Source organism: Peromyscus maniculatus, chromosome 18, assembly GCF_049852395.1.
Source record: "Peromyscus maniculatus bairdii isolate BWxNUB_F1_BW_parent chromosome 18, HU_Pman_BW_mat_3.1, whole genome shotgun sequence".
NCBI classification, from domain to species: Eukaryota; Metazoa; Chordata; class Mammalia; order Rodentia; family Cricetidae; genus Peromyscus; species Peromyscus maniculatus.
The window spans coordinates 4068879-4095839 of record NC_134869.1 but is presented as its reverse complement, the minus strand read 5'-3'; the positions used below and the strand labels follow the sequence as shown (position 1 = coordinate 4095839).

The 26961-nt window shown below is 41.3% G+C and overlaps 2 protein-coding genes across 4 annotated transcripts in view; one reads left to right on the top strand and one right to left on the bottom strand.

Moving 5' to 3' along the window:
• LOC121830722 (disks large homolog 5-like) overlaps nt 1-26961 on the bottom strand; it is a 249446-nt gene that overhangs the window by 112596 nt on the left and 109889 nt on the right. The window lies entirely within an intron of this gene.
• LOC143269208 (uncharacterized) lies at nt 11632-22801 on the top strand. The gene is made up of 7 exons (XM_076554227.1): nt 11632-11840; nt 13830-13992; nt 15475-15606; nt 16669-16852; nt 20775-20890; nt 21836-21930; nt 22099-22801. The coding sequence occupies exons 1-7, from the start codon at nt 11708-11710 to the stop codon at nt 22317-22319; spliced, it is 1044 nt and encodes a 347-aa protein (XP_076410342.1). The 5' UTR covers nt 11632-11707; the 3' UTR covers nt 22320-22801.

Genomic DNA, 26961 nt, shown 5'->3' with positions numbered 1-26961 from the left:
AACAATGGCTTTCACTCACCCAGAAAATCAGGGACCAACCCTAAGAATGAAAAGGCCAAACCATGGCCTAAAAGAGGCCTGCACCAAAACCTGAAGCTGAGTAAGCTCTGACCCAGAGGAAAAACAGAGGTATCCCTGGGCCAGTACATTAAATGGATAAGGTAAGGGCAAAGGAAAAGAAGGAAAAGTAACAAAATTAAATGCAACAAAAAGAAAAGAAAAGAATGCCCATGCCTAACCTTGACCATGAAGGAGACTGGCCCAACCAAGAGGGGAATGAGTCCTTCCCTATCTCTCAGAAGAAAAATACCTGGCTAGAAGAAAGAAAAGGAGAATAGCCATGTGTAAACTCTACCTGGACTGAAGCCAGGGCCCTCACCAAGATGAGAAGTTGGCCTCAGCATAACTCTGACCCTGAAGAACTGGGCCAAAACTAAGAAAGGAAGTGGGCCCAGATTAATCCCTCAAATGAAAGAGGCCAGGGCAAAGCAAGAAAAGGAGAACACAGGGGCCTAATACTTACCCTGACAAAAGCCTGAGAAAAAACAAGGAGAGAAGAAGACCTGGGACATTCTCTTAAATGAAAGAGCCCAAGGACAAAGCAAAAAAAAATTGTTTGCCTATAATCCTTACCCTGATGAAATATGGACCTAAGGAAGAAGAGATGTGGGCCATGTCATAACTTTAATGACCAGGCCAAAACCAAAAAAATTAGTGGACCTGAGTCCAGTCCTAAGTATGAATATTCCTGGGCCCTAATTAAGAAGAAAGGTGGGACTAGGTCATCCCCTTAAAGAAAGAACAACCAGAGAAAACCAAGAAAACATCTATGCCCAGCTCTAGTCCTTAATCTGAATACACCAAGGACCCAATGAAGAAGGAGGACTGGGGCGAATATTGACAGGGAAGAATTAAGAGCTCATGCAAAGCTCATTGAACAAACCAGGCAAAGTCAAAAGTGGAAATGTTACAGGCCAACCATAGACCTTGATGAAGATTAACCACAAACACTAATATCAAGGGAGCTCCTGCCAACCCAATGAGAGATACATGACCACAATAAATGTTGATGGTAAGAAGTCCAGTTTCAAGAGACAATTCAAATGGAGCCTGATCCAATCACAATGGAGAACTCTTCCTAGACCAAACACTGATCAAGTAGCCAAGGATTAAGTCCTATGTGAAAGGAGTTCAGGCAATCTAAGAAGAGAAACATGCCTGACCATAAACTGCTATCAGTGGAGACCTGCAGCCTACGGACCAAGAATTAAACCCAGAAGCCCTGAACTTTAGGATGTGTGGGCAGAATATTTTCTTCTTCATCCAACTCTAACCAAAATGGATCCAGAAATACCATGTTCTCAATGGAGCCAATGGCTCCCTTACAGATGAAAGCAAATGGACATCATTAACATATTTGGTAGTTAGAGGGAACCTTGAGACACTCTGATCCCAGACCTGGATTTCACTTGATATTTTACAGTCAATCAGGGCCTCAAAAAAGACACAAAGAAGAATCTTTGTTGAAAATCTTAGACTTGCCGGTGCTGGTGGTGCACGCCTTTAATCCCAGCACTTGGGAGGTTGGGGCATGCAGATCTCTGTGAGTTCGAGGCCAGGCTGGGCTACCAAGTGAGTTCCAGGAAAGGCTCAAAGCTACACAGAGAAACCCTGTCTTGAAAAAACAAAAAAAAAAAGAAAAAAAAAGAAAGAAAGAAAATCTTAGACTCACAGACTTCATCTACAGATATGTTGACCTCCTGAGTACCAACAACTGTGCGGATCACATACATTTCATTTACAATACGAACTATCCTCAATACATGCATGCCAGGATGTGCCACTCACCATATGATCCAAGCTCTCATCTGAGTAACCAATGAATATGGACATAGCATAATATAAATGGCGTTATAATGCATCTTGTTGTGGCCTGATATAACTTCAAATCTTGACTTGGGCTGATATTTTTAGGAAAAAACAAGTCTCAAAAATAACACAGGAGTAACCCTTCCTACCAAGGAGTTTGGACTAACCCAAAATCTGCTTCAGTAATTCTTTTCTACTTCTTTTAACAGAAACATGGTCCATAATGTTTGTTTTTCTTACAAGATTTCAGAGAGTTGAACTTAATAGAAAATATTACATCAAGTGTGGAAATGATTTCTCAAAGAAGGATCCTATTGTATTATATTTTAAATTTCAAGGATGATGTGTAATGCCAATTACTCAAGCATTAACAAATAAAGACTTTTCTCACACATTGTCAGACTTCCTCCTATATTTAGTTTTCCTTATTCTGACTTTCCAGATTACCATTCTAGAATGAACCATCTCATCCTGACCTTTCAACTGCAGGCACTTCTACATTTCATTTCATCAACTTGCTGCATCTCCACTTTACTTAAAGGATCCCAGACTAGTTATTTAATGGGGTGTCCTTGCGCTGCTGAGCTCAATGCTAGGAACCCCCTACTAAGTTTGCTGTCTTGATAAAAATAACATCCCCAAAGACAAACTCGATCATTCCACCACATTCTAAAAAGTCTATGAGAAGGCATCAGGCATTGGTGGTCTGAAGTCCTCCCTTTCCCTTTGATTTTTCTCTAAAATATGTGCTTAAAAATTAGGCAATGATGATTTAGCTCAGTGGTAGAGTGCTTGTTTAGTAAGCACAAGGCCTTGGACTTGGTCCTCAGCTCTGAGAAAAAGGTGGTCTAAATGTAATTTTCAGAGTATCTAGCCTGTTACATATTTCTGAACCAGAAATTCTTGCCTCTCCATCACAATAATCCATATTATCATTCTAGAACTTAATCTGTTTTGTCACAACATCTCTGTATCATTTGCTGTATCCAGGATTCCTTGTTCCTTTTCTAGAGTTCTACAAAAAGCCTAGAGCATTTATTTAGAAAGGTTCTTGGGGGACTAGAATGCCAAGTCTCCCCAGATTACCAGGATTTGTCCCACATCATCTCACACATCAGCATAAAGAAAAAGTGGGACCGCTGTGATACAATTGTGATACAATCGAAATTTGAGAGCTATTTCTGGGTAACAAAAGTCATAGAATTGTCCAGATTCAAAGAGCTATAGATGCTGAAAGAAAAAATTCTGAGTTCTTCACCCAGATTTAGTTCTTTGACCAATATCGAAAAAAGGACAAATGTTCTGAGTCCATTCTCTCTTTGGTGGACTCAGTAACTACTGAATTGCATAGACTGAAAAACTGTATATATTCCTGTCTATGTACGTATGTAGATACATACATATGGATCTATCTATCTATCTATCTATCTATCTATCTATCTATCTATCTATCTATCTATCTATCTATCTATCTGTCTGTCTGTCTAACTTTCCAACACCTATCTCTATCTATCAATCCATCCATCTATCTACCCCTATCCATCCATCCAACCTTGGATCCATCTTCTACAACTACTACTCTTCTTCTTCTATTTCTCCTTCTTCTTGCTCTTCCCTTATTCATCCAGGATATTATAACCACTTTTGCCTCCCTGAGTTTGTACAGTGCCTTAGTAAATATTGATTACATAATAACAAGTAAAAACTTTTCTCTGTGGGTTTCCTTCTCCATATTTCTACACCCCAAGTCTTTGTAATCCCTGTCTTCCACAACACTTGCTAAAATGTGACATTCCTTAGATCTCTGACACTGTGACACTAAAAATCTTGTGTAAAAGAATGTTTGTTTAAAAATGCGAGTTGTGCTTAAAACAAGCCCAAAACCAACATCTAACAACTTTATACTTTAGTAACTTGCAAACACACCATCTAAGTTTGTTTCTTTATATGACAAATGCAATTTACATATAATGAATTCAATGAGTTGAGATATTCAATGTATATTAGTTCTCTGCCATGAAGTTCACAAAAATGTTTTCTAACTAAATAAATTTTTGTAAAGAGGTAAACTCCATAGAATTTTCTAAATGGAAATGGAAAGATGTAAAAAAAAAGCTAGAAAATAGAGTTAATCATAAGTTAGAAGTTTTATGGAAGATAAAAAATCAAGGTCATATATGAAACTGCTGTATTCATTAAAATTCCTTAGGCCAAATTTCAGTATACATGTATACAATTAGAATGTAATTCTCTGTTGGGAATAACAGTGACAGAAGATGCCACTTAGATTCAACCCTTTATACAGAGAAAAGGAAAATCCATGCTAGAACTCTCTTTTGGGAGCCTTAAAATGGCCTGCAAAAAGAGCCTGTCTTCGTCAGGGAGTATTCTGTCTCTCAACTACTTGAATTAGAAAAGACTTTCAAAAGATCAATGAAACGTCCTGTCAAAGCTTGCCTCATGGGATTGTAGGCTATGAGAACAGATGAGATCAATCTGAGTGCAATAGAAGTGGGAAAGTAGGTCATGTACTTACTTAAACCTCCTTGAAATACAGACTATGTAATCTACTGATATCTGAAAGAAATTATTTCCTGATGTACTGGCTCACAAGAAGCATTGGGGATGCTTGGTTATCACAAGCAGAGGTCTCACACACACAGTGGAAGATGATGAAGAAAGGATGGGTTTTTCCTGATAAAATATACATGAGAGAAGTAGTGCTTTGCAGCCAATTCACTGGGCATGATAAAGCACTGGGCTGTGCTTACAGAAGAGGTCAAACATAAAATGGTTGATTCACCAGGAACTTCAGGACTGGTGTTTGCCTTCAGTGCCTTTGCAGAGCTCTAAGGGAGAATGTGAACTTGTAGAAACAACATTTTTAAGGAAAGGGTGAAATGTTGTTTAACAATTTTCCTTTTCATGAAATACTTTTCTATCATTTTTGAGATTATAACTGCATTATTTTCTCTTCTTTTTCATCCTTCCAAGTCCTCACTACACTACTCCTTGCTGTGCTTCTAATTTATGACCTCTATTTTCATTAATTGTTGCTACATGCATATACATATATGTGTATTTATATATATATATATATATATATATATATATCCATATTTGTATATTTCCTAAATGTAAATCAATCATTCTGTATAGCTAGCATATGTTTTCAGGACTGATCATTTGATAGTGAGTATCCAACTGGTGTGTTCTTCCCTGGGTAGGACTATTTCCTTAAGTCTCAGGAAGTTCTATGGAAAGAGACAGGAGGTTCATAATACTCAGCAATTAAACCATGGCTGGGAAAGCTGAAACTTACAGGATTAACAAGGTCCTTCCGCTCCCAAGGTTAAATAGGCGGTAACTAAGGAGAACTGAAGAAATGAGATCCTCTGTCTCATTCAGCTGCCAACAAGTCATGTAGACACATTCAGAGTTCCAGTCTTCATGAGTCACCCATTCTAACGTAAGCCTTTGTGATGTCACACATTAGAGTTATTCATATTCCTATAAGTAATCCCATACCTATACTCCTGTATTAACCTCAAAAAACTCATTAATTTGAGGGAAAAGGAATTACACAGTCTTCCCTGAGAGGCAGCTACATAAAGGGGAACTGATAAGTAATACAAATGGCCAACTTCTGGCTTCCTTTTTATTTTCTGTACTGAGACAAAGGCTTAGTAGTCTTTGTCTTCCACCAACAGGCTGCCTCTTCCAGCTGTCTGGTTGAGGACAGATAGGCATGTTCACAGTCAGTCCTGAACATGGTCACTTGAAGCTGCAAGTAATCACCCAGAGTCAGATATTGGGGCAAAAGCTGAAAAATCAGAGATGCAGAGTAGGAAACCAAATATTCTATCATCTATCTATCTATCTATCTATCTATCTATCTATCTATCTATCTATCTATCTATCTTCCTTCCTTCCTTCCTTCCTTCCTTCCTTCCTTTCTCTTTCTTTCTTTCTTTCTTTCTTTCTTTCTTTCTTTCTTTCTTTCTTTCTTTCTTTCTCTCTCTCTCTCTCTCTCTCTCTCTCTCTCTCTCTCTCTCTCTCTTTCTTTCTTTCTTTCTTTCTTTGGTTTTTTCCAGACAGTGTTTCTGTGTGTAGCTTTGTGCCTTTCCTGGAAATCGCTTTGCAGACCAGGCTGGCCTCGAACTCACAGAGATCCGCCTGCCTCTGCCTCCCGAGTGCTCAGGCTGGCCTCGAACTCACAGACATCTGTCTGCCTCTGCCTCCTGGGTACTGAGATTAAAGATGTGCACCACCACCGTCCGGCTCTTTCTTTCTACTTATTTTATGTACATTGGTATTTTGCCTGTGTGGTCTGTGCAAATGTCCCCTGGAACTAGAGTTACAGACAGTTGGGAGCTGCCATGTGGGTGTGCGGAATTGAACATGAGTCCTCTGGAAGAGCAGTCACTGTTCTTCACTCCTGAGTCATCTCTCCAGCCCCAGCCAATACTTCTTAACCCTATGAAATACTCCACCAAAAGAGAGTACGTACCTCTCTCACCCCACCTTATCACATTCTCTATTCGACCAGCTCTATCACTTCCTTTCTGTCTGTACAGACCTCCAGAACTCTATGGTTAACTAATGGCTAGCTCCTCCTTCTGATTTTCAGGCAAGCTTTGTTAGAGCACAATAAAATATCACCACATCCCCCCCCCTTTTTTTTGGTCTAAAGTAAAAAAGTATTATAACTAATATAAGAAAAACTACATACAATAAATTCAATAACTACATAAATATATATAGGCAATAAATACACTAAGTACAATAACTATATACAATATACACAGGCAGTAAATACATCAACAATGTCTAGTCCATTTGGACATGACAAAATCAGAAAAAATACTCCATTATCTATCCTATCTTTGTGAATCCAAAGGGCTGTGTCTAATTCTCCTTCTATCCTAATTTGTATTACCAACCAAAAACTATCTTTTGATGTCTTTCAATCTTATACACTTTACATCTCTTTAGTGAGTTTATTTTCTGAATTTCTTCAACAAGGAAAACTATAACTATCTAATGTTCAACTCCTTCAGAGACCTGAGAAGGAAATAATATTAACTGAGTAAACAGGAACTATAACTAAGTGACTTCCACAAAATGTGAGAAATAACAGAAACAGCTGGTTGCCTGGATAGTCACTCAAGATTTCTCTGCACCATTGGGACATCCATCCTTGGCCTACAGGCCTAGCATATCTGTCAGACTCATGGAGAAGCAGGATTTTCTGAAGGGCCTTTCTACTTTGTCTTTGCAAGGTGCAGCAGTCCTTTTTTGTGTCCTGCTTGTCCATTTTGGACAGCATACTGTCAGCAGTTGATGTAAGGTCACTTTCTTACCCAGTGGCTAACTTGGACACAAATAAAGTAAACACTATATTGACTTTCTTCAATGCCCATTGTCTTCTTGAAGAGGATTGATACTGTGAGGAGCAGACATGTCTCTTAGTCAAAAAAAAAGAAAAAAGCTTTCTTTCTTCTCTCTCCTCTCCTCCCCTCCCCTCCCCTCCCCTCCCCCCCTCCCCTCCCCTCCCCTCCTCTCTCCCTCTCTGCTGGCAGATCAGGATAAAGCTCTCAGCTACTGCTCCAGCATCATGTGTACCACCATGCTCCCCATCATGATGGAATGGACTAAACCTCTGAAACTGTTTAGGTATTACATTAAGGTCTAGTAGGAGTTGATCTTTGAACCAAGTGAGAGGGAAGAATGGGACAGAGTCAGCAGAAGACTGTCATACAATGGGACGAGGCAAGCAGGAGGCTAACCAAGCCTTTTGCACAAGGGGAACACAGGCCATTTCAAGAGCACCATTTACGGAGCACACAACAGCCTTGAGACTGATAAATCCAGCCTCTTCAGGAGAAAAAGCCAAGTTCTTAGGAACCAAAATCTTAACCCCTTCAAGGCCCTGGCCACCAGCCCTAGACTGGCCTTGCCAAGTCTGACCCTGGGTGAAGACACAGAACAATGTTCCTTTTGTACTTTCATCAGGGCCTCTGCAGTCTTGGATGAGTCAAGCTTTCAACAGGAAGTAAAAAATTTCTGCACACCAAAGGAAAGAGTCAGATGAAGAAACAGCTTAGGATGGAATAAAATCTGAAGAGCTAAATATCTGACAAAGCAATAATTTCTAAAAACATAAAGAACTAAAAAATGAAAAGAAATACTAAATAAGTCAAGCAACCTAATGAATGGGCTAATAAAATGAACAGACAGTCCCCATAAGATAAAACAAAAATGACCAATAAACACATGAAGATGGCATTTAACCTCACTAACCATGGAGAAGTGCAAATTACAACTACATTCAATGATTGGAGGTGTGTCTCAGTGGGTAGAGTGCTTGGCTAGCATGGACAAAGCTCTGAATTCAATCCCCAGCACCGCATAAATCAAGTGTCGTGGCACATGCCTATAATCCCCAAAATTGGGAGGTTAGAGGCAAGAATTTAAGAAGTTCAAGGTCATGGCTATAGAGAGAGTCCAGCCTTGCATGCGTGAGACCTTGCTGTCTCAAAAACAACAACAACAAAATATTATGTTTTATCTAACTCTAATCAGAGTGGCAATTATTAGCAAAGTGATAAATAAAATAATAATGAATACTGATGAGGCTATGGACAAAGGGAACCTTATTTACTGCAGGTGGGAATGTAAACTAGTCCAACCACTATGGAAACTGGTATGGAAGTTTGCCATAACATTTGAAATCTACCACATGCACTGACTATATCATTCCTAGGTATTTACCTAAAATTCTCCAAGTCAACAGATTACAGAGATACTTGTATGGTAATGTTTATTGCAGTATCATTCCCAATAGCTGAGGTATAGACAAACATAGATGTCCAACAGCAGAGGACTGGGTAAAGAAAATGTGGCATGGATACATAGTCAATTTTTTTTCAGGCATAAAGAGGAAAAATGTTATGTCATTTGCAATAAAATGGATATAGCTGGACATGACCATATAAGTGAATTAAGCCAGTCCCCAATATGTAGTTCAGATATTTTATACAGAAAAATAAAAGCATGTATGTATATATGGAGTGAAAATAGAAGCAAAACCATCTAGGAGAGTAACGGGGTCTAGTGGGAGGGGAGGGGTGAAGAAGTGGAAGGGAGGGAGAATACACTCGGTACAACAATGTGCAATATAGACTTGGGTGAAAATGTCCTTATGTAAGCAGTACCATGTACAATGAATATACACAATGAAAATATTTTAAACAGAAATAAATTGTTAATCTTTAAAACAAGAAAAAAATCTATGTTATCATTTTCAATGCCATATTCTGAAGATCTCTGAAGTGCTTTTAAGATGACCTGTCTATCTAAAATATATTTCTGCTTGACCTTGAGAACAGACCTAATATGACTACAGGTTTGATTGTAATTACTAACTACTAACCTGCATTTCTTTATTATCCTAAAGAGTTGGAAATAACTTTTAAGGACTGAAAACTGCACTGCATTGTGAAATGAACTGTATAGGAATGATACATTGGACAAGACTAGAAATATATATAGAAGTATTTTCTAACAAAATCAATCTCAAATTTGTATCAATATACATAATTTATATACAATATACAAAAATCCAATGTGTAATACTTAAAACTAGTAGTTCCATTCTAAAAGTAGAATCAAAAATCTAACTTTCTATATTACCATATCTATATCCTCTCTTTTTTCTTTTCAGAGTAGATTCAATAATCTACCCTTTGACCTACCTTTTCTATATCCCTTTCAACATATGAAAGTCTGTAAATGGAATCCACCATAAATATAACTAAAAGAAAAAATACCCACATGATCATCTCATTAAATGCTGAAAAGGCCTTTGACAAAATTCAACATTTCTTCACGATACAAGTCTTGGAGTGATCAGAGATACAAGAAACATACCTAAACAAAATAAAGGCAACATACAGCAAGCCTACAGCCAACATCAAACTAAATGAAGAGAAACTCAAAAGGATTCTACTAAAATCAGAATAACACAAGGCTGCTCACTCTCTCTATATCTATCAACATTGGACTTGAAGTTCTAGCTAGAGCAATAAGACAACAAAAGGCAAACAAGGTGGTACAGATTGGAAAGGAATAAGTCAAACATTCACTGTTTTCAGATGATATGATAGTATACATAAGTGACCCCAAAAATTCCACCAGGGAACTCCTTCAGCTGATAAACACTTTCAGTAATGTGGCAGGATACAAGATTAACACACTCAAAAAAATCAGTAGCCCTCCTATATACAAATGATAAATGGGCTTAGAATAAAATCAGAGAAACATCCACCTTTACAATAGCCAAAGACAACAAAAATTCATTGGGGCAACCTATCTGATAAGAACTTTAAGTTTTAAAACAAGAAATTGAAGTAGATATCAGAAAATGGAAAGCTCTCATATGCTCTTAAAAATGGTGATCTTACCAAAGTCAATCTTCAGATTCAATTTAATCCCCATCAAAATCCCAACAAAAGTCTTCACAGACCTTCTAAGAACAATTTTCACCTTCATATGAAAACCCAAACCCAGGATAGCCAAAACAATCCTGTACAATGAAGGAATGTCTGGCAACATCATCCCTGACCTCATGGACCCCTATAAAGCTATATTTAAAAACAACTTGGTATTGGCATAAAAATAAACACATAGATCAATGGAATTGAATCAAAGACCATGACTTTAATCTAAAGACATATGAACACCTGATTTTTGACAAAGAAGCTAAAATTATACAATGAAAAAAACAAAGTGTTTTTGACAAATGGTGCTGGCATTCACACATGCTAGAATGCAAATTGATCCATTATCTGTGCCCATGCACAAAACTCAAGTCCAAGTGGATCAAACACCTGTACATAAATCCAATTACACTGAACCTGATAGAAGAGAAATAGCACAGACACTGAGAGCAACACCTAATACATGGGACCTCCTGCAATTGAGAAGCTTCTGTAAGGCAAAGGACAGGGTCAACAAGACAAAATGACAGCCTACAGAATGGGAAAAGATCTTCACCAACCCACATCTGACAGAGGGATGATCTCAAAATATATATAGAACTCAAGAAACTAGACATCAAAATACCAAATAATCCAACTTTAAAAATGCAGTACAGATCTAAACAGAGAATTCACAACAGAAGAATATTACATGGCCAAAAGACATTTAAGGAATTGCTAAAAATCCTTAGCCAAGAGGGAAATGCAAATCAAATGGCACTAAGATACCATCTCACTAACAACCTCATAGCTTGAGTTAGCTCTACTGCCACTCTGGGGGAATCTTCATAACTAAATATGTGACTTTTCTTAGAGCCCACCAATGTCTACAAGTCTGAGGATTTCCCTGGGGGATTGTTCACTTCAGAGTTCTCATCCCTACTACTCCCCATTGTCCTAACCTCATTTCTAAGCATTCTTTCTTTCTCAAATTATTGATTATGAATTTTAAGGAGGGGAAAATTCAACCCTGGACAGTGCATGCAAAGGGAGCTTTCAACTTCACTTAGATAAAGTTTCTAATGAAGCAGAGGCCTAGATTTCTGGCTTTGGAAGGAGGATCTAACTAAAGGCTTCCATTGTGAATCCAGAGGCTCCTGAAAATGACACCTTGGTTTCAAGTCACTTTTGGGTGAGGTATGTAACAGGGATGAAATAGCTATACCAGGTGACATCAGCACATGGACATTCTACTGTATCCTGGAGAGCCCTGGCATTCCATGTGATGTCACTAGTGTTGTGGCAACACCAACTGTCATTGGGGCATTTGTGCGGTGTCTTGTGTTTCACCTACAGACATGCCGTCTAGACTGAACAGGATTCTTGGGAGACAGGATGGAGAACACAGGGAGACCAAAGGGAGGCAGAAGGAAGATGGCCTTCAGTCTCCATGTCACACATCAAGAAATAGATGGTCCTGGGAAAAGCACAGTGAGTCCTGGGAAAGGGATGGGAGGCTTCATGAAGGAGGAAGGCTTGATCTGATCCTTCCAGGAGTGGGGCTAAGCAGGTGAGAATTTCTGAGAAGCAATGGGCCTACCTGCTCCTCTGAGTTCTTCAAGAGCAGAACAAAGTTGAGGATTCTCAAGGTTACTTTGGCAGAGTCAGGAATATTCATGGCTGCAGCTGTTCTGTTGAGGACCCTGTGCTTTCACTCTGAGTGGAAGGAAGCACATGGGGACTAAAGAGGTTTTAGTACCAGCCCAGCAACTCACACACACTGGATGTCTTTTGGTGTGTGTCACTAATAACAGAGAGAGTAATGTCCCCTGGCCAGAGCTAGAGGCTCTCACATTTTAAATAACAACCACTAGCAGGGCAAGAGCTACCAAGTATTGCTTCATGTCAGTGATCCCTAAGGTTTCTGAGTTCCTGCCCTCTCACTAGCCAGTCATCTTCCCTCTACCTTGAGTGTAGGACTGGGACATCACTCTTCCTGTAAGTATTTGTTCTTGGTGTCAGAGGGCTCACCTGTGGATGCCCAGTTCATAGGTATTTTCAGTCACATCTTTCAATGCTTGATAACATCTTTGCTAACATCATGATGGCTGGAATGCATTCTCCTGAAGCATTTGGCAAAAGTTTCATCTTTACCTATGTGACTTATCATTGCTCTGGCAGGACCCACATAATCCTCCACCATCCTCATACATTGTAACTGCCCTCCGGATCTTCTCTGATGTGCTTATTCATGTCGTGGAACTGATCATCCTTCCCCATTATACTGAGATAATTTCTTAGCATCCTTTATTTCTCATCTTGTTAGAGATCATCAGGAAGAGAAGAGCCATTCCTGGGCACAGTTTGGAAAATGAGTCTTGCCCTCCATACATGATGAACTATTGAATTAGAATGAACTAGATTCTAATGAATCAGAGAGATCTCTGGATTGGAAGGAGGGGGTGCTGAAGGCCTTCCCCTGTGTCTCAGGGAAGACTCCTGGACAGGGCAGCTTGGCTTTTGGTGAATTGGGGAAGAGTTTCTTATCAGATAGGTGAAAGCTGTTGGCAGTGACCCTAACAGTCCCTTCTCTGGAAATTCTATTGTATCCTGGAGAGACTAAGGCATCTTTTGTGAAATCACCAGTGTTGTTACAAAGCCAAATGCCCTTGAGGAATTCATTAAGTGCATATAGGGTTCACCAATCAACATGTTGACTAGATTGAGCATACTGACTGGAAGAGAGATCTCTGGATTTTAGGGAGGAGTTGAGGCCAGAACTGGACCTTCTAGTAATGGGGTTCAGTAGCTGTAATCATCTGAAGCCATGCGCCTATGCTGCTTCTCTGGATCCCTAAAGAGCAGATCCAAAGTGGAGGTTTCTGACGGTTACTTGGCAGAGGGCCAGGAATGGTCAAGGATGCAGTGCTGTGCTAGGACCTTTTTCAGTTCATTCTGACTGTCAAAGAATGCCAAAGGAGGCACAGAACCACTAATGAGGTATCAGGGTAGCATGTTGCTGCACTTTATTCTCAGTGGATTTCTGTAGGTTTCATGGATATCTGATATAAATACCAGAGAGCAAAACTGTCCATCCATGTACCCAGGTCTGTGACATTCAGTTGCTTTTAGTCCTGCACACAGGTTATCAGGGAAGAGCTGCAAAGCACCAGGCAGTCCAGGACTTTCTTGCATCATAGCAGGTACCTGGTGACAATTCCAAGCCAACATGATTGGCCTTCCTTATGCCTTTCAGGGAGAGTGGGCTGCAGTAGTACCTGAGGCATATATCTATCCTCAGAGATTGGAGACAGGTCCATCGCTTATGGACCCCAGTTTAAGGATATCTGCTCTGATATTTGAGGGCTTCACTGAGTGCCATGCATTTCCTCTCCCTTAGGCCTCCTCTTGGGACTCCACATGATCTCTTGGTCCTATGCCATTCGTCTGTACAAATTCACTGTGTTTATGTACCTACAGGGACTACTAGGAAGGCATCATCCACACCCTTATTCCTCACTGAGCAGGAGCAGCAGCTGAACCAGGTGGATAAACTGACCCTTCAGCTACAGATGATGACCAATGAGAGGAATGAACTGCTGGAACTCCTGGCCCTTTATAACAACAATGAGTTGAACAACAGGTATTCATCATGCCCTTTTCTCTGGTAACTGTCTTGACCCTACTATGTTTGAGTACATCTGAGAGGCAGAACTGAAACCTGTAGGAGTGAGATTTGACACAGGCTGCTCTGATTCCTCCAAATGAAAAAGCAGAGCCTGTGGCCTGAATCACAATCTACAGAGGGGCAGTAGGGTGTAAGATCACAACATGCATTTCAAGAGGCCTTGACAGACATCGGCTTTTAGGAGATGCTTGGTGCTCTGGGTTGAGTGTTTATATTTATTTTTGCTTTTTGCTCTGGGAATAGGCTGAAAGGCCTTGTGGTCCTAAACGTCCATCTGTGTGTCTGGAAGGCTTGGAGTTCATCCCTGCTCCTCTCTGGTCTTGCTCCTTATACTTTGAGGCAATACTCCCTACCTGCATTTCTTTGACATCCTGTGTGTGGGTTCATGTGTGTGAAGTGCTCTCTAAGGGGCCCAAACATTGCAAACAAAGCAGTGGCCTGTTTTGCCCTTTTCACTTCTCTCTCCCGTGATAAACCATTAGATTACATTCCTAAATTTATTCCCCAAAGTCCATTCCCTTTTGTGGACACTGACTCATTCTTGAAACTAAACACCAAAGTTCAACAATCAAAATTCATTACTTGGTTACACTGGCTAACCTGTCCCATCAGAGCTCAACAATTTACCCAGCACAGACTTAAACTTCTCTACTTAAAAACCCACTGTTAAGAAAGCCTGCTGCTTGCTGTGTGCCTTCGCCTGCTCAGGAGACAGGCTCCCAAGCTATGCTTGCACTGCTAGGTTAATAAATCTCCTTGTGCTGAGGATTTTGTGTCTGAGTGTGTTCTGTACTGTCTCTGAGAGGCTCACTTACAGTGTGTGTGTGTGTGTGTGTGTGTGTGTGTGTGTGTGTGTGTGTGTGTGTCCTTTCAGATCCTGAGTCAGAGATTGATAGGTCTGAATATTCACATGTCTCAAAGATTTCTGGTGATGGAAGTGCTGAGGCCAGGGAGCCCCACATTGAACATCACTGCTCTCAGCCTTTGTGCTCATCCTGGTCCCTCATTGGAATACCCTTGGGTGTTTATAAAGACATCTGAATGTAGTGCCTCCCCCATGGCAATACAGATCATGAGTTCTGGGTATCCTTGTAAGGAGAAAGAATCTCTGTTCTCAAGACAGTGGGAATGTCATTGCAGATTTCAGATACATCCCCATCTGTGGCACAGACTGCTCAGACCTTCTTAGCCAGCTAGTCTGCTCCCAGAGGTCTACTGAGGGAGCTCATGTAGCCCTGTCTCCTTCCCTATTGACACCCAGCCTTTCCTGGCCATGGGACAGTAAGGCAAGTCTAATGCACATCAGGAGGTCCAGTATAGAATTCAGGGTGTGACATCCAGTGGACTACGGTAGTATAAAACAGAACCTTAATTCATGTGGTCCCTGAGGCCTGTATTCATGGGGTTCTTTGTTACTGGGGCCATGCCCTACTACAGGCTGAAATCTGAGCTGGAGATGCTGAAAACACAGCATAAGAAGGAGATGTCAGATGTAAAGGAATTCCCCAAGGAGATTTGTGAGGCTTCGTACAAGTGCAAGGAGCTGAGTGAGCACACCAACTCCTACCGGTGAGTGCCTAATTTAGATGGGACTCCTGAAATTGTTAAGGACTGCTTCTGGTAGTCTGAAGTTTTTCCAGACCTGCCTGATGCATCTGTCAGGAGGAATCTGTCCCATCCACCTCCTGGAGCCAAATGGTCCCAAAGACACACACAGAGGATTATATTACTTACAAACTGTATGGCCAATGGCTTACATTTCTTGCTAGCTAGCTCTATCATCTTAAATTAACCCATTTCTATTAATCTATGTTTGCCACATGGCTGCTGCATGGCCAGGCTGCTGGCATGTTTCTCCTTGGGTGGCAGCTGTCATCTCCTCCACCTCTGACTTTCTTCTCTGACTCTCCTGGATTTTTCTGCCTGGCTCCATGCTGCCTTGTCATAGGCCAAAGCAGCTTCCTTATTAACCAATGGGAGCAACACATATTCACAGCATACAGAAAGACATCCCACAGCAGCTTCTTCCCTTCTTCACCTTTGAACAAAGTTGGGCTGTGGTTCTAGCCTGTTTACCTCTTAGCAAGCAGACTGTCTGATAGCTCTTGGACTTGTGCCTCCTACAGTGAGTTCTCCTAAGAGTGAAGAGTCTGAGAGCCCCTCCCAACATTTTCCTGTCAGCTTCTGGAAATTCTAGACAGAAAACACGGTTTTCACCATGAATGTTTTCTGTGGCTCTGGCAGGAGCTTATAGAGCTGGTTTCTATAGAAAACATGAAATACATTCCCATTGGGTCTTCTGCCCCCCACAGCATGGTTTCCCTCTTCCTGCTCATGTTTTCTCAATACTGTGAACAGTTAAACACCAGGGTATGTGGTGGAGAGGTAGGGGATCTAGTTTTGAGAGTTACATGGATCCCTTTTGCTGTCAGGGTATTCAGAAATAGTTTGTATCTTTCTAGAATTTGTCTATTCTCTGGCTTTTGTCTGCCCCTCAGTCATGCTGGCATGGCTAATGTGGCTTCATCCCAGGGATCTGGGGTTGGGTAGATGACACCTTGCAGGAAGGATGGTATTGGGAGGCAGGGGTGCAAATGGAGGTGGAGCTCATCATTTTTGGTGATATTTCAGCACCCTCTATAGTCAGCTCCTGAGTGAATGTACTCAGCTGATGGAAAAAGTGAGCATGTTGAAAGAGGATAACAGAAAGCTGCAGGGGGAGCAGATTTTACTACAAGAGTCCTGTGAGGAGGCCAGGAGGCTCTGTGAGGAGGCCCATGAGAAGATCTATGACATGTGGACAAAGCAGCAGCAGGTAGGTTGAAGCAGCAGGGCCAGGCTGCCCACCTGTCTAACCATACACATACATATACACACACCCATGTAACCCTCTACTCACTTATCCAACTGACCCATCCCATCCAATAGTTCATTTCTGTGATCATTCACAAGTCTTTCTGGGGAGTTAGCCTCTTGGAAGGCACTGCATGACTGCCAAGGAAACCCTACTGCTCTGCTAGAAGCTGCAGTCCATCGAGGGAGACGGGTCAATCACTTGTCACTTACTGATATGTTAGCACGGAAGGAGCGGTGTTATGATGGGAGCCACATAGGGATTAGCACGTAGATCTGATTGATTGAGTTCAAGAATCAGGATCTCATTTGTTTGCAAAGGTCATATGAGATCAGAGGCAGAAACAGTATGGAAGGAGGAACATCCCCTACAAACGCCAAATGACTGGGTCTTGTGGACATCTTTTTGGGTGTCATATGGCATTTTACCCTCTTGTTCCCAGACTGCCATGGCGTTCTCTTTACCAGGCTAACCTCTGGGTTCACACTGACAGAAACTAAGTAACAGCTTGTCAATACTGTTTCCTGTGACTGGCATTGGCCAGTTCTCCCACCCTGGATCTTACACTCGGAAGCTCACTGGATTACCAGGGATGTGGCCAGGGCTTATGACAGGCGGGAGTCAGGGTGGCAGATTTGAGATTTTAAGAGAACAATTTCTCCAACTACACCAACATAGCCTGCAGAAGCACAGCATGCTTCCCCAGGCATGTTTAGTCTCAAAATGATGGAAAGCAGAATTGTGGGTCTCACTTGAAACAGCTAATGTGAGGAGTCTAAATTCAACTGGTAATGCCATCCTCGTTCAGTTGATGTCCTCCTCATTGCATTCTGTTCACTTATGATTTGTGATGAGTGTGTGTGTGTGTGTGTGTGTGTGTGTGTGTGTGTGTGTGTGTGTGTGGTGTATGCATGCGTGAGGGTGCACACATTTCTTTGTTTGTTGGAAGGCCACATCAAGCGACCTCTGTTGCTTTCTCCCTTATTCCCTTTAGCCCAGGTCTCTCACTGAACCTGAAATTTTCTCTTCTGGCTAAGCTGGACAGCCACAGATCTTTGGATCTCCCAACTCCTCACAGTAGAGCTTCCTGTCTTTTTCTGTCTCATCTCATTACTAAATGATACATTTGGTCAGAAAAAGAACTGACTTGCTGGTTTCTCTTAATTTTTACACACTTTTATTACTTTGGAATTAATTCATTTTGTTATAAATAGCAAAAATCAAACAATGAAGCTGTTTGAAAAATCAACATAGACTTTTCTTTCACCGCATAGAGGTAACATCCCAGGATATTTCTAGTTTGTCTTACTGGCTACACAATACGGAACCTGACATTTTGATGCTCACTCTATCATGTATATGACTGTGTCTTAGGACAGATTCTTCCTCATAGTTGTATAGAGTGCGCATTTCAGAAAAGTGCTGTAGGTGACCTAAGTAGCCTCCTAGTGACTTCCTTGGGGCTGTTTTCATATAATATGCACTGCAATCTGCTCAAAAGTTATTGGGTAATGACAATGGGTGATTTCCATTCTCTGGTCCATCACTGTCTTCTGTGGAAAAGTCTGGGCAGGTTTAGTGAGGAGTCTATGATGGGTCAACTTGGATCTGTCGGGAGGCTTCATGTCCAGCCATCTTCCATGGGCACTTGGTCTTGTGTGGTCAAACTCAGTTGTGCAGAGGTTGTTACTTTTCTGTACAATCAGTGAGTCTGGTGATAAAAACTTTCCTAGGAGGGGAAATAAGTTCAGGCCAGGGCAGAAGAGCCTGGATGGGTCTGAGTCTTTTAGATAGCGGGGAGGACCCACTACCTCCCCCTAGAGTAGAAAAGGTACGGCAACATTCTAGTCTTCTGCCTTGCTCTTCTGGGTACAAGAAAGGTGTGTGTGTGTGTGTGTGTGTGTGTGTGTGTGTGTGTGTGTGTGTGTGTGTGTTTGTGTGTGTCTGTCTGTCTGTGTGTGTGTGTCTCTGTGTGTGTCTCTGTGTGTGTATTGTATGTGTGTGTCTGTGTGTTGTCTTTATGTGCATCTTTGTGTGTATGGGAATATGTGTTTGAGCCACTATGTGTATGTTCACTCACACACAGAGCAATGGAACATCTTTAAGAATGATAGAGACAGACTTCAATGAGAAAGTACTATGCCTAACCTGGTTAGTAGCACTTTGCATCAGTCAAAGAACTAATGGAGCTGCATATCATTCTGCGGGTCCATAAAGTTAACAATAACAAAAGACAGAAAATTGATGCAAGGTAAAACTTTTTCAGGTATTTGTAGAGGCAGAATTATTTATCTGCAAAGAAATCCTTTAGAGAAAAACAAAGTAGTGGGGTCAATGAAGGTGAGAAAGAGGCTACTGAGAGGCAGGAAAGGTGCCTGAGAGTTTGTGTCCTCTGTTCTGGGTGAATGGTGGCTGACCACTGATGACTTCCCTGCATCCTGTTTTGTTTTTCTCCTCATTGTCTGCTGCCATTTTCCTTGCACCTTTCCCTAACCTTGGTTCAGCTAACCTTGTCCTTGGAGCTTGGCCTGGATTTTATTCTCTGAGAAATTCTGAACTGCAGAGGGTCTTGTGGCTGCATCTCAGTCCAGCAGAAGTCCCACAGCTATGCTGAGGTGTGAGAAGAGGCTGCCTCAGTGCACCCCTTAGGCTCATCACACTCTAAAGCACCCACTCCATGTTGTGTCTGCAGCACTCAGAAACTGCTTTTATTTTGAACTTTTTCATACTGAGTTAAAATTTGTCCTGATGGAGGGTTTGCAAAAATGAGAATTCTCAGATATTGATAGTAGTGTAAAATGGTGCAGCCCTGTGAGAAGCTATGCACAATTATTCAGAAAGTTGAACTGCAGACTCTAGGTGGACCATTGATTCTAGAATGGAAAGTAGGTGTCCACAGAGAATATTGGGGACAATAGGGTTACAGCAGGGCTCATCACAGCACTCCCAACTAGAAACTATTGAGATACCAATCACTGATGAGTGAAAACATGCAATCTGGTCCACCGAATATTGTGAACCATGAAATAATACATGCAATCATTTGGCTGAGTTAGTCAACCTTCTGTTACTCAAAGAAATCCCTGACACAATCATGTTACTTGGAGGAAAGGTTAATATAAACTCCTGATTTTAGAGGTTTTCTAGTTTTCTGAGCTCATTGCTTTGGTCCTAAGGCAACCTGTGGTTTAGAGAGCTTCTTTGGGAGAAAGATGCCCTTGAGGAAACATTGTGTGAGAGCAAGGGGCTGGTCCATTGCCATCCAGTGGTCCTGTGCTGGGAAACTAACCCTTCAATGCACAGACTGGGAACTTGCTAGGAAACCTTGGATTATCTGTCAAAAAACCCTGGGGTTCACCTGTCTGTGTACAGGTTTATAAAGTAAGTACTACACCGACTGATCTGTCCACTGAGTTCTTCTCCCAGGTCACCAGGCATGCATGTGTTATACAGACACACAGGCAGGCAGAACACCCGCACATATAAAGTAAAATGAAATGAAAAAATATCAAAACAGAGTAAAAGTACACAATCTTCTCCACATCTCTGTGTTCAGAGCATCCTCTGTTTTCCTGCCTCTAGGATGGACGATGGGTAGAGAGGGTGTGGGTTAATGAAAGGTAGCTTTCTTCTCCATGCTATCCCAGGTGATCTCTTCTTACAATAGTGTTATCTGGGAAACTAATCATGGATGCAATGTAGTGTGCTTGTATATGTGCATCCATTTACATGTTTGTGTTCAAAAGTATGTACGTGCATGAATTCATGCGTGCGTGTGTGTGTGTGTGTGTGTGTGTGTGTGTGTGTGTGTGTGCTTGCACGTGTATGTATTTAAAGGGGTGCACACAATCCTCTCGTAAAAACACAATGTTCTAATGAACAGGAACATCAAAGACTTGAGGAAAATCTTCAGTACCTGATGAAGCAGAAGGAGCTGCTCACCCGGCAAAGGGACTTGGCAGCAAAGCTGCAGCATCACTTCACTGTGTCCCAGATGAGGTAGGAGCCCAGGATTCCAGAGGCAGATGCATCCAAGTGGGTACGCTGTACCTGGATCTCTGTCCTCTTTGAGTTTCTGTTCAATTGGCAAAGCTCCGAGCCACAGCCAGGGAAAGAAGACCTCAGAGTGTCATTGCTGACTCAGTCAATAGGAACTTCTGTCCAGGAAGCAATATGATTTCTCCTTGGTCTTATGGAGATTGTGTCCTCTTCTTCCCTTCTGAGACCTCTAGTATCCTCTGAGTATCTCATCTCTAACTTTAGATCTCCTCCCAAATATTCACATGGCAGCCAGAAACCTAGAGGGGATCATCAATCATGAAGGAAAGTGTGTCCTCCTGCAACTTTTTTTTCCACCAGGAATATCACGTTTAGAGATAAGTGTCTACCCTTTGGCAGATTTGCATACAGCAGCCCAGTGCTGATTGCAGGCTCTCTGCACTATTTATCAGTTTCTCATGAGAAGATTTACTCTGGTCATAAACAGAGTAGGAGTTGACAAGTTAAGCCCATGCAGGGTTCTGAGATGTAGGATTAATCAGAGCCTTCTCTGCATTGCTGTGTAGGCTCCACTAGAGGGCAGGCATAGAGTTTTCCAGGAGGTTCACATTCACTGGGTATCTAATCAAGACCAGGTACATCTTCCCTGACCTGTGCCTCAGACCTTCTCATACTGATATTTCTCCAAAATGATGTCTTTGGACGGTTGGAGAAATATGCTGTTTTTCTAATCCAGCACAGTGTGTCTTTTCCAGTTCAATGTCTACTAGTTTTTAAAAGTTGAAAAAAAAATCCTGCCCAGGTGCTCTCTGACCCTTTTCCCTTGGGGAAGCAGGGAATGAACTCAGCTGAAAGGTAATGCTCGATTGTCTAGCTGGTGAGGGCTCAAAAGCTGACATGGCAGGTCCCCATCAGGCTTGTGTCTCTGCTGCCTTTGTCCCCTAGGTTTGAAAACCTCCAGCAGGAACTGGAGCAGACCACAGCCCAGGATGAGAACCTCCTGCAGATGGAGCTGCTGAAGCAGAAACACTATGTCCCAGGCAAGTCAGGCACCATTGAGCCCCATCTCCAGCAGCCAGGGTGTTCATGGGGTGTGTTTCCTTCCTTAACTTTTGTTTACCAGGGATGAATAGGCCCTGATTTTTCATGCCAGTGGCAGAGCAAAACTGTTTCTAAATCATATTTTCTTTACTGATTTTCCCTGACAGCACCTGTTAAGAAGCCTGAGAAGGCTGGAGGAAGCCAGAGACACTTTCAAGGCATGACATTCTACACTCCAGGTTCAAGGCCTCCTCAGAAAATGCTACCTCTTTTCAGCTTTGAACTCAATAGTGAGGCAAATATCAACCTACCATCAGGCGATCCAGCCACAATATCATCTACATCTTTTGGCTCACTATCCCCAGAGAAAAGCTTGTGTCAGAAATAAGTCTAAGATACACAGAACACACAACAAATTACTAAAAGCCCTGACTCCATATGTGATGGAAATCTGACAAGGAAGACTGTGTTTATGTCACACTGCCATCTACACAGACCACACCCAAAGCACAAGAGTCTCTCTACTGCAGTGCTTAAGCGGACGCCATGTCATGGGCAAGTGTAGCTGAAGATAATTCACCACAGAGAATACGCCAGTTCCTCACCTCATTTGTGCTTCCATAATGAAATTCCAAAGAAAACTGTAATTTCCTTAATATTTTTGTTTTATATCTTGGGATATTTATGCATTGGTTTTTGGTTTTCTTCATTTTCATTTAAGGTTTTGTTAACTTTCGTTATTATTCTTATTCTTGTCATTGTTTTAAGAGTTTGCTAAGGCTATACACTGTATATAATGATACTGTTTTGAAGGCCCCATTGAATAAAATGAATGTATTTTATGAATAAAATACAATTTCAAACTTTTTACTCTGAGACTCTTCTTTACTCAGGTGAGGTTTCACACTCCTGTAAACCTAGAACTCACAGGCTTGGATGTATCTCAGTAAGATCCAGGAAGCTCGGGCTGCACAAGGATTTTCCATTCATGGGTGTCAGGGCTACACAGGGGGATGGCACCTTGGATGTGGATGGCATAGCCTACTCCATGGATACCAACCACATAAGAAAAGAACTAGACATATTGTATCTTTGAGGTCATATATTTAGCTACCAGTAAAATGTGGTACACTGTACACACATGTTCACAAAATCATCATTTAGATGAAATTAAGGGAAACAAAAATATATTGCTCCAGGCCTCTCAGGAAATAAAAATGTTCATTAAAATTGTATAAAAGAAATCAGGAAATGAAAGGCAATATGCCTCTGGGTTTCTTGAAATATATCATGAGTGATAACAGATGAGTAGAGATAATTTCCTGCAAGACATGTTGGGATATTTTGTGGCGTTTTCTTTATACTTAGGGGTGTTTTACTACCACATACATGCAATTCCCACAAAGGCCAGGTGAGGGCAGAGTCCACGTGGAATTTAAGTTAAAGAGGTTTGTTAGCTGTCCTGTGGGTCTTCTGAGACAGCAATAAATGCTCTTAATGGATGAGCCATCTCCCCAGACCCTGCAGTGACTCTTGTCCTCCCAGCCATGTGTGCTGTATTAGGTGGATTAGATCACTCCTAACCAAAGACTGAAGTTTATTGAAAACTGTAGGGACAGGCATGCTAATTGTCTTAGACTGCCACACATCATTCAGGGCTCTCATAGGTTCAGGATCCTGCCCAAGTCTCACTGACTGTGAGAATGGAACAGATTTGCTAGATCTCTTCTAGGTTGACAACACCTATTAAGCCTGACTGATGAAATGCAGAATTGAGAAGACCCTCCTAGGGGTGGAGGAAGGATGAGGAATCCCTCTTGATGGTCCAGAAAAGCAATGATGGGAGGAACCTCATGACTAGAGGGAGTGGATAGAGTTTGCATCAGGGCTCTGAGAGCACTGTGGACAGTTCAGGTTTCAGCATTTAACCAGTTTCAGCAATCATCGCATACTTCTCCCAATATAACATTCCTACAAGGATCAAAATTTGCAAGGCAATTCAGAACTTAAATAGTCTTTGTGGTTACTGCAGGTTTTAGAATACTAATGTCTCAAAGACTTAGTGAAAAACATTCCACTTAGATGAAGTACCTTGTACATTTCAATCTCTAGATAATCTTAAAACAAGAATCACTGAAAAGTTGATGCAAAATGACATGCACAGAACGTGATATACTGAGATGCATCTTTAAATTTATATAAATGTTATACTTCAGTATCAAATATGAGGACAGTCATTAATTATACCCAGACTTTTGCTTTATTTCATACTTGCTAGCATTCAGAATATGCTATATCAAAACATGGGGCTTGACATAGGAAGTTCTTTGAGTGGATGAATGAATGTGAGGAAGGACTCATATCTTCCCCTGAAACTGCTCATAAAACCTAGAAAGGACTTCCTGACAATTTCCTGAAGCAGGTCAGAAGCACCACATGTCTCTCCATGGAGGAAAGGTACAGGCTCATATCTGAAGACAGATGAAGGCACACAGAGAGGACATGATCCAGAAGCCCTCACTATTTGCCATTCATCTGCTTGACTCCTATTGCTTTCATTTTGACACACGTTTCATTACATTCCACTTTCCATCAACTCTAGAATAAACTCTCAGGTCTACTACATGCTCTAAGTGGCACAGTGCTGGTCGGGAGCAATGGTAAATGCCCATGGCTCAATGTCATGCTGCATGGGTGAAATGACTGGACCCACCAGGAGTTGAGTATCAGGAAAGGCCTCCGAGGTGAGAAGGGTAAGGGTATTGGGAAACATGGGAGATACATAAAGGCATCATTTTGTGGTATGGAAGGAACTCTGGTGAACATGAAGGCTGTAGGCCACTCCAAGTATCAGGACCATAATAAAATCTACAGTAAGGGCCCATAATTTTGGGGCCATGGGCACCTCTGTCCCTACACATTGGAGAATTTGGGGACAGAAGCCTAATATGAGACCAGATAAGTGTTTGGAAGACTCCCTTTCTTTGGTAGCCTTGTTCAGGTCTCTACTGCCTGCAGGGTCAGTAATTCCTCTTGAGATGATCACCACAGCAGGACTGATGCCCTTTCACGATCTCCATGTTCTCCATGAGTCATTCTGACCTGCGCCTGGGATGGTACCCCACACTAAACTAAGGAGTATCTGGGGCTGCTGGGTGTCACTTGGGACAGTTTTTGGCAGGAGTTTGTGAAGCTTGTGGTGACTGCCATTTGAATGAGGCATGGGGACTCTTGGGGATGGATTAATCCTGTTTGCTTGCTCTTCCTGTTGAGACTTTAGGCACAAGTGAGATGTTGGTGTCGAAGGCTTTGTTCTTGTCTTTCACACTTGGAAGCCTGACTAGGGGTGGCATAGACCAGAGAATGAGACCTGTTCAAAGACAGTGCTTTGCTCACTCAATGGCTGGGCATCAATACTATATGCTTTTATATTTAATTAATTTCATAATGATTAAGTGAAGTCAAAATGTTGCTATTAATGTACATTTAAAATACCTGACTCTTTCCTTTGTAAATTAGAATATTTACTTAATATTATGTGAAAACATGCACATTTAAAGATTACTTCTTAAGCACAGGATATTCTATGTAATGACAATTAATTCTTCATGAAAGCAATCTTAAAAAAATTATCTCATGTCTAAGCAATTTTTGGTTTTTTTCTATCTTAGGAAGACTTGTGCTGTGAAAGTTTGCACTAGGTAAGTGAATATGCTTTTCTTTTGGTAATCTCTGTTTTGTTGTGGAGTCCCTAACAAGGAACTATGATGGGTAGAAACAAATGATAAGACTCAACTCTTTTTAAAAAAAGTACTCTCCTCTCAAAAACATCTTCTATTAGCCCCACCATAATGTGTTTTATTATGCCTTCTCAGTATATCTTGGAGGTTTGTTAATTTGAAAGTAAGAAGCCCCCATAATCTCATAGGGATTGGCACTATTAGGGGGTGTGGCTTTGTTGGAGGGAGTGTGGCCTTGTTGGAGGATTTTGTTACAGTGGGGGAGGGTTGAGATCTCTTATGCTCAAGCCATGCCTAGTGTCTCAGAGCACTTTTTGCTGCCTGTGGATCAAGATGTAGCTTCTTCTCCACATTTTTCTCCTTCTCCAGCACCATGTCTGCCTGCATGCCTCCTTGTCCTGCCATGATCATAATGAACTAAACCTCTGAAACTGTAAGCCACCTGATTAAATGTTTTCCTTATAGTTGTTGCTGTGGTCATGGTGTGTCTTCACAGCTCTAGAAACCCTAACTAAGACAATAGGTATCCAACATAATCACAGAGAACAATGGACTCAAAAAAGAATTTTACTTTTGGACCACCCTTTGAGCATGGACTTTGGTATAAACCAATTCAGATGCAGAATACCTTATAAGGGTTTGTACATTTATCTGTATTTGTTACAAATGCTTTTAGACCTGTATCATCTTTATAGACACCACTGTAGAGCAAGCCAAGGACAATCAATTCACCATGCTAAGTGGAAATCTGAGACAGCCATGTGTCATGCAGTGGGTAAGAGCTGATCTGTTGTTCTACACTGAGTAGCAGCGTGCAGTCAGAAATACCTTTCCCTTGTTCTGCCTTTTTGCCTCCTATTACTTCAGACATGACCTTTCACCCATTGAACTAGAACTTTCCCAACACATGCAGTCAGCCCAACCAAGCCATCTCCTTCCCATGCTACTCACCCTAGTTACCTCAGTGTCTTCAAAGACTAGTGTAATAAATGTTTCCTAAGTCTACACAGAAACATAAACTAGTCCATGCAGGAATTAACAACTCGACTTCTAGGCAACTAAAAGATGTTTTAGATAGAGACAGTAGTGGCCACTACCATCACGGAGAATGATACCTCAGGACTTATATATATTGAAGACTGCAGTATTCAGGTGAGAAAAAATTTAAAAAATAAGATTAATATTAAAGTATTGAAATGATATACAGTTATAGAAAAAAGTGTTGAAGGAAGTTTTGATATTCATTTCTAGATATTGGAATCAAAGATTATTTCTCATGTTTCTGTTTTT

Excerpts from the sequence above, each read along its gene's own strand:
- LOC143269208 (XM_076554227.1), top strand. The coding sequence starts at position 11,708 with ATGCCGTCTAGACTGAACAGGATTCTTGGGAGACAGGATGGAGAACAC. Across the intron at positions 11,841-13,829 it reads ATGGTCCTGGGAAAAGCACA|GGACTACTAGGAAGGCATCA; the intron begins GTGAGTCCTGGG and ends ATGTACCTACAG. Across the intron at positions 15,607-16,668 it reads GAGCACACCAACTCCTACCG|CACCCTCTATAGTCAGCTCC; the intron begins GTGAGTGCCTAA and ends GTGATATTTCAG.